We start from the raw sequence: 8,532 nt of genomic DNA, 5'->3' as shown, positions 1-8,532 counted from the left end.
CTCGTCCTCTTAAAGGGACAGTAGCCCGAGTTTCTTTTATTGTCAGCAGCCTGGAGACAATAAGACAATAAGAGACTTGTCCAGGCTTGAAACTTTAATATAACTAGGACACAGCAACGAGTTGACCCACATATTGTATCTTTATTTGATTTCATATCTCTAGTTTTATATTTTAAGTTGTATTCTTGCACTGTTTTCACCTTTTTTTTAAATAAAAATCCATCTATCTATCTATCTATCTATCTATCTATCTATCTATCTATCTATCTAGCTAGCTATCTATCTAGCTATCTATCTATCTTGTATCATAAGTACCTTATTACATACAGAACATGTAGAATATGCTTTTTGATGTAATGGCAAGAGAACAAAATTGCTCTGATATATGAACATTTAACTAAATAGTTATTGACAATGTGTATTGATAACAAGTTAGATCCAACCTCATTGAAAAAGTGGAACTATTAAGTATGTATTTTAAAATATATACACTCCATCTATACTATTTTCAAAATAGTCAAGTTAAATTTGTGTATATAACTAATTTAACGCCAAATAACATAAAAAATTGAAAGATTTACATGAAATTCTCTTGTTAGTTATAGATAAATAGGGAAATACATAGCAATAGCAATACAATAAAAATGTGTCATACAAATTAGGCACTTCAAAAACTTTTATACACTTAGAAATTGAATTGAATAATGTGTGATTATGGTAACTTTCTGATCATCCACATATTATTTCATAAGAAATGAGCTGTTTTGTCCTTGACATGAGAATCAATAGTCTATTGTAATGAAAGTGTAGTGTGGCCTGGTGCAAGTGGGTGTGAGATATTTGCTGGGGATAGTTTGTCGATGATAATTGGATTCATTCAGTAGCACTCTTGCTTATTGGCTCAGAGGAGATATTGAAAGAAAACAACCCCTCCCCCAATCCGCATCTACCAGACCCAAGCCATATGACTTGACCCCCATTGGCCAAGGCAGAGGAGAATGCCAGCCAAGGCCAGCTGATGTCACGCCTCAATTTGAACTATAACTCCAACGATTTCAAATGAAGTCCACACATACTCTAAAATGATATTTAACTTATCATAACTTTAACTTTTTTCGCACCAGATTGTACTGAATGGCTGTATTTACACTTTGCATAACGGGAAAAGTTTGAATGGGACAAAGCTAACACAGTGAGCTGCTTGTCACACTTAGTTAAGTGTCACAGTGATCTTCACATTATGCAGCTGGCCTCATCTCCACCCTCTGTCTCTTCCTCTTTCAGACGACACAACAGAATGCAGTTAGTGGTCTGACACAATCCACGACCAGTTGTGGGAATTCAGATTCATTTTGCAACGACTCTGCATAGTGCACACATTGCATCACAGTTAGTTAAGACGTGTCCCATGTTTGATTTCCCTGTAAAAGTAGAAATGGAAGCCAATGGTTTCGAATTTGATTTTTCTGTTAAAAACATTTTATTAAACTTATATAAACCTATAAGCCTGTGAATACAAGACACCAAACCGTACATATAAACCTGACAATTTTTTACATTTCTATTAATACACAGAGTGAGTATCTAAATAAAGTATATTTAATGTTTCCGCCTGTTACAATATAATTTCTCAAAGAATTCCCATCACATACCCTAGTTGATCATCATGATGCTTCGGGGGCCCATTAAAAGTAAATCAATAAAGTGAAAGCACATTTTTATGTTGTTATTATTCTTGGAATTCTGTTTTCTAAACTAAAGTTCACATGGGATTTAAATGAGGGGAAGAAATATGACTGGTGTTTTGGCAGTCATTGTAAGTATAGGCTCAAGTGTGAGCTCATAAACAGAAAACACGCAGTCACATTGCATGTATCTAATGTTTATCATAATAACATCCTCTAGTTTGACACATGCCAAAACTTGTTGATGGCATCTCTGCACTGTTGTCGAGCTGGTTGTATGAAGCTCCTGTCCTTGGATTAGGTTTAGGCCTGAGTTGCTTTGTTCTTCACTCTGAGTTCACTAATCACTGTCTGGTATTAAACCAATGTGGATTTGCTCCAAGGTCAAAGTGCTGCTCTGCTGTGTGAGAGCAGCACTTGACCCACAGAGGTTCACTCTAACTTCCACAACATGAAGCGTATCTTGTCTTTAGGGTGCTTACATTCCTGGGATGTCAGGGGGGAAAGACTCTGTTGCATTCTCATCCAACACTCCCACCTTGTGGTGTAACCTGGTAACTCTCCTGCATTAGTTCAGCCTCAAGCATAATCAACTTTGCAATGTGTCTTTCAATGAAAAAAAAAGGACTTTATATATATATACTCAAAATGAAATAGATATCAAATAAAATGCATTAAACATCTGTTTAACGCAGTCTAGTACAATATTATTTATTTTAGTATTTAATTAGTATTTTGCAAAACATTTGAATGTACATGATATATTGCCCCCCCAAATTTCATTAATCAATAGGGTTATATAGGTTATAACCCCTTATTTTAATATTAGCATGATAAGTATTAATACAGCAGTCAATACATTATTGATACAATTATGTCCAGGATTTTTTATTAGGTTTAACATCTCTTAAAAAGTATAAACAATAAATATAAATTAATGGAAAAACAACAGCTAATAATGATAAAATTATGAATTCCACAAAGGTTGCATTTTTTTCAATGTATCATGATCACATCTTATAGTTCATCTCCTAATAGTATTTTCCTAAATGTCATAAACATCAGTATACTGTATCTCAGATGTAGCACGTCCTAGAACTTTCAAGAGGCAATAACTCATCTTAACCACTAGATGGAGGCACATCATTACCAGTACGCTGAAGGTTAGAACTGGGTCAACTCGCTCAACGCCTCAACACATTGCAATTTTATTCTTTAGTTTGTCTGTAAATAAAAGACAGAAAATTTTATAAAATTCCCTAAAATATTTCTTTATTGTTGTTGATCAACTAGATGAGGCAACAGTGGCAGCATGTGCCAACATGTGATGCCTGAAATTCCTCATGAATCCACAAGGTGGGGTAGTTTTCACTTGTTTTGATACCAGCTAAGTACAGTAACATGGATTTCCCAAAACTGATCATTTACAATTACAACATTAATATATGATTCAGTTAGGTGCCCTGCTACAAATACCAGTCTGATGAAGCGGGTAGAGTTGCATGAATTCTGCTTAACAGATGTTTCTCTTCTGCTTCAAGGGTCAAAGCAAAGATCTGGTGTCATGTTGGAATGAACAAGATAATCGAGGGTCTCGAGCTCGATCAGTGACCAGAATGGCTGACGTGTCGGTTTATGAACACGCAACATCCGCTCCTCTACAGCGTTTAGGAAGTTGAAGTGCTTTAAACTGCTGGTAAGTCACTCTATGGAAAAATAGAAACTCTCAGAGGAAACTCCCTTCGTTTGATTTCCAACCACTCGACCTCAAAATTCATCTAAATACATCCTGTTGTATCAGCATTTCATTGTCATCCAGAGCCCAAAGAGAAACATCACTCCTCTCTCACGACGAAGAGTTCAGATCAATGATCCCACACACGCCGAATCAATGTTTCACATGTTTTCTTTTTATTTCATTACATAAGAACATACATACATACAAAGCAAAACTTTTATAATAAAGAGTTTATGAAACTCGCATCACGTTGTCCGTAGAAATAACACAATCCCTACAAACATTTACAATTGACTCTAGTATAGAGTTCTGATTATACAAACTGACTCGCACCTCTTACATACCCACAGCAGATATGTACACATTCGTATGAAGCTGTAACACATCATAAGAAAACAGAGGAGGTGGGGGTGGTGGTGGTGGGGTGATTATGTGAGATGATGACGGGTTCAGGTCGGGCGTGAGTTTAGGCCGAAAAATCTAAATAAAAAAAGTTTGGAATGCAACACATTAACAAAAAAGGAAAATGAAAGAGCCAAGGGTTTTCTACGTCTATCTATAGGGAATCCCAGGTTCGTACAAAGTTGGGCATAGCTTTTACTTTCCAATCCTGGCTTCTGCTTTGGTGTGTTGATTTGTCTGTCCGATGGTAGGGGTGGGGGAGGGGGTGGGGGGGGGGGGAGCAAAGAATGAAGCTCTGTTTTCTTGCTCATGCACTACTGTTGATTCCCACTCATCGAGGAAACAGTCCACTTCTTTTCTTGTCTTTTCTTTCTTCGACTCCCCCCCCCCCTCCCTCCTCCTCCTCCTTTTTCTCCTTCTCTCCCAAATACCTATCCCACCCTCTCTCTCTCTCTCTCTCTCTCTCTGCCCCTCTTGTCCTCTTGCCCGGGACTGAAGTGGAGACATGTGTTTCCCTGCACCTGCATGGAGAGAAAAGGAAGAAAAGTGAAGTCAGATCTCTCCCCACTCTCCCCCCGCCTTCTCCCTCCCTCCCTCGCTGGAGAGGGGAGCAGACAGACTGGCGCCTAGCATGGAACTTTCATTAACCCCAGGCAGATAGCAATGAATCGGCTACACATTCACATTGGGCTGTCTTAATTGGCAACCAGGCTGAATGTGGAGGGCATCTCACAACTCACATGTTTCTCACTAGTATTAAAAGCTTCTTCTTTTTTAAACATAATGTCTTATTTTGAAAGTCTAAACAACACGCTACTGTAAGAGTATGCCTGAAGACAGGATGTTTCCAAGCACAATAACCCCTTTATAGACATGAGGAATGAGAAGAGAAAGAATTATATGTACCATTATTTGTCCTCCTCGTCCTAGTGGCACAACCGTCCTTCGTCTTTGGAGAATTTGTGCGTTAGATCAGCAGTCTGAGCGGAGAGGGAAGAAGAGAGAAGCGGGTTTAGAACAACAGGGGTGAAGCATGTTTTCCTGCAAGATTACATACACAGAGAGAGAGATCATCATCTGCTGCTGCTGCTGCACCACGACAGTCCACATCAGTGGCATGCAAACACGAGCAGACGCATAAGGTGATCCAAAGCACGCGCGTCTGGAAACTCGCGAGTGGAATTAACTTTTACTGGACTTCAAAACTGTGTTTAACTTCCCACCATGAGGGTAACGGTGTGTTGCACACGTTAAGCTACAGGAGATCTGCTGAGAGCTGATGTTGGAACAAGCGTGAGTCCGCCCCGCAGCGCCCCGCACCGCACCGCACCGCACCTCTCCTCCGCTCACCTGTATTGACAGCACCATCTCCGGCGCGGCCGCGTCCTCCGCCTCCAGCGCGATCTGCAGGTCGAAGATGTAGTCGATGACGTGCTGCAGGATCTCCACCTGGCTCACCGACTTGTTCTGCGGGATGCTGGGCACCAGCTCCTTCAGCTTGGAGTAGCAGTCGTTCATGTCGCACAGGGCGCCCGCCGGCTCGTCCGCGCACGCGTGTTTATTCCGGCTGATGGCGAGACTCTGCTCCGAGATGCAGCACACGGCCTTGTAGCAGCTCCTCACCGAGCGGACGGGACTGATGGCTTTCATAATCAACAACAACTTGATAGGTGAGAAACGAGTTGTTAATCTCCTCGCTGCCTCTGTCCTGAGTCACACCGCTGTACTGTGACAGCGACCTACACGTAGGCTTTTATACGCCAAGCGGCCGACGACGCCCCCTTCCTCGCACCGCTCTCCGATTGGCCAGTGTAGGGATGCACGCGCGCTCTCATTGGCTGATAACACCTTGTGGACGGGCTGGAAAGAATGAGGAAATGAGGAGGGGATGCCTGGAGGGGATTGTCAATCAGTTACCTTTTCCAGGTGCTATTTGGAAATAAATGTAAGTGTTCAAGTGTTTCTTATAAATAGGAACATACGTCAAAACAAGGCCCATGGGAAGTTATGGGGAATCTCAGGTAAACTTAAAAATGGAGTAACTCAAGTTTACAAGAAGATAAACTGGCAGATGAAGACTTTTACTATTTTTTATATCAGTTTTTTTACTTATATATAGATATACCAAAGAAAAGATATAACTATCATAAAAATCCACAATTAAAATATGCTATTATTATGTGTGATTACTCTAATATATATCTGTCAGTGTCAAGCCTTTGAAAACATTTCAACAAAATAAAATTCTTGCACACAACTACAACGTATACTCTATCATTTAACTTCATTTAACTTGTGTGTTTTTATATATATTCCACAACAGTGTGTGTTCTTATTTCGGGGCGACACAAGCCCAACACTTAATCACACACACATTAAATATTAAAAATATGATAATTGTATTATATGGGTAAAAGGTCAATGGAAGATCTGGTTATTTCTCTGTGAACTTATTGCCAAAAACATGTTTTTAGTGAAGATTCAATGGCGGCATTAGACCAGATTAATCCTTTATGTTTTGGTTGCTTGTGCCTTTACACTGATTCTGTGCCCTCAGTACTTGTGCGTAATAAGAATTTTAAAAAAAATCTAAATCTCCAGAGGAAAGCTGTAAAGTCGCTTTCGACCAGAATCCAACATCCACTCGCTGGGGATAGTTCTCTTTAATGATATATATATTCCAACATTTCCAAATGTTGCTGTCTTTTACTTTACATCAAAGCACGTCCCGTTCTTGCTCCTATTTGGGTCTTATTTTCCCCTTTTCTCACAATCCTGTTTTGTGGAGGAATGCAGGCCTGAGCCAGCTGTGTGTCCTATCCCGGCCCAGCTGTGTTGATCTAACGCGCCAGTCCCAGACATGCTGGCGCCAGCCTCCCGACGTCATCCATTCACCCCGACGCGCACTCTCGTCTTTGGCAGACGGCCCGCCCTCCCCCGTCCACCACCGGAGCAGAGTGGAGCAGAGGCGCTCGGAGATCCGATTGGCTGTCCGGGTCTGTCACTCAGCGCACGTGGTTCTACACGCTCCTCCTCCTCCCTGGCAACGCCTCCCTGCTCCAGTCTGCAGTTGAACTCCAAGAAATTAAAGAGAGGAACCTTTTTTTACAAATACTCCATAACTTGTGTAATGATGAATAAGCTGAAAATGGCCCAGGGACGAATATGTTCATGAAATGTGGCAAGAAAGGACAATCCACAGGTAGTAAGAGTATTATAAAAGCAAAGGGAAAACCAAATCTGACTGCACTCTGTCAAGTAATTTCATTTTTGTACAGTAGTAAAGTGGTTTCTCAACATTCAGCGACTTCCAGCCTCAGCCTGTAGGTGTTTCCAGTCATGTTGAGCGTCTCACGCAGAGCAACTGAGGGGTGGGACTGTCCATGTACGGTTCAATTGTTTAGTAATTATGGATGTCGGGAAATTTGACATAGTGTATAAAAGGAAGAGTGGGCAAAACATAACACAGCATTTCCAGATGATGCGTAAGCACAAGCAGTCTTATCTTCATTCTGGACACATTTGTGCGTAAAAGGGCAAGGCTGCAGATATCCTCTCCATGACGCAGAGGTTTAACAGATGTTCAAATCTTCCTCCTGGCAATCACAGCCCATCCTCATCCTCCCCACAACCGTTGACCCTGCACGACGAGCGACCTCACTTCAGAGCAAAGCACATTATTGAACCGTGAGACGGGACTTTGGTCCAGGGCTATTTTAGAGGTATATATTGTGTCAGTGGCGCGGAGTGTCCAAACAAGACTTTGACCTCAAATATCTGTCTTAAATATGTCGATGGGAGGACAAATATTCCCCCCGAATTCCCGAGGTCTGGTGGGAAAATAATTGTTTGTATTCGCTCGGCTGAAAATAGATCAGGCGATTGTGAAAATAAAATAAACACAATCGTCCATCCATCATCTTGATTTCGATGATCCACACACAGAGAGCTAACTGCCTCCGAAGTCCTCTCTCGTTTTCAGGAGCCATGGAGCTATTTCTAGGAAATCAAAAAATTGCCAACTGGGTTTTTTTCGTGATGCCCATGACAGCGCTTGTCTGCAGATTCCAGAGTTTCCGGTGCGTAAAACTGTGGCGCGCGCACACACACACACACTCTCACTCACACACACACACACACACACACACACACACACACACACACACACACACACACACACACACACACACACACACACACACACACACACACACACACACACACACACACACACACACACACACACACACACACACACACACACACGCTGGGCAGGCAGGGATCAGGTGCTTGTCGGAAAGGCCCCGGACACAATCGGGTCTCTCTTTCAATGGATGGGAGAATTCCGAGCCTGGCGTCAGTGAGTCTGCCTCTCTCCCCGCCTTCCCTCTCTCCCTCTCTCCCTCTCCCCGCTCCTCCGTGCAGCTGGACGCAGACAATCAAGCCATCAACAATCGCCATGCATAATTAGCAGCGCCCCCCTCCCCTCCTCTCCTCCTCTTTCCTCCTCTCTCTCTCTCACTCTCTCTCAATTAAATTTCAATCCACCATATTTTATTAGCGGCTAAATACTCCCAGAAAATAAAGACAACAGCTTGTAAACATCTGTTCCACTTCTGTGACTCAGTCTGTTTTTCTGTAGCCATACCTGATGGATCTGAATCTCTCCCCCTCCAACTCCTCTTCTCCTTCTCTCAACATAAACAA

At 41.9% G+C, this 8,532-nt stretch overlaps 1 protein-coding gene across 1 annotated transcript; it reads right to left on the bottom strand.

Moving 5' to 3' along the window:
* Positions 1–3,573: 3,573 nt before the first annotated feature.
* Positions 3,574–5,569, bottom strand: id3 (inhibitor of DNA binding 3). The gene is made up of 3 exons (XM_034576067.1): positions 5,176–5,569; positions 4,732–4,805; positions 3,574–4,346 (listed from the first exon to the last, which is right to left on the bottom strand). The coding sequence occupies exons 1-2, from the start codon at positions 5,473–5,475 to the stop codon at positions 4,752–4,754; spliced, it is 354 nt and encodes a 117-aa protein (XP_034431958.1). The 5' UTR covers positions 5,476–5,569; the 3' UTR covers positions 3,574–4,346; positions 4,732–4,751.
* Between the last annotated feature and the right edge of the window lie 2,963 nt (positions 5,570–8,532).

Source organism: Hippoglossus hippoglossus, chromosome 22, assembly GCF_009819705.1.
Source record: "Hippoglossus hippoglossus isolate fHipHip1 chromosome 22, fHipHip1.pri, whole genome shotgun sequence".
Lineage (NCBI taxonomy): Eukaryota > Metazoa > Chordata > Actinopteri > Pleuronectiformes > Pleuronectidae > Hippoglossus > Hippoglossus hippoglossus.
This window is presented reverse-complemented; position numbering and strand designations above follow the sequence as displayed.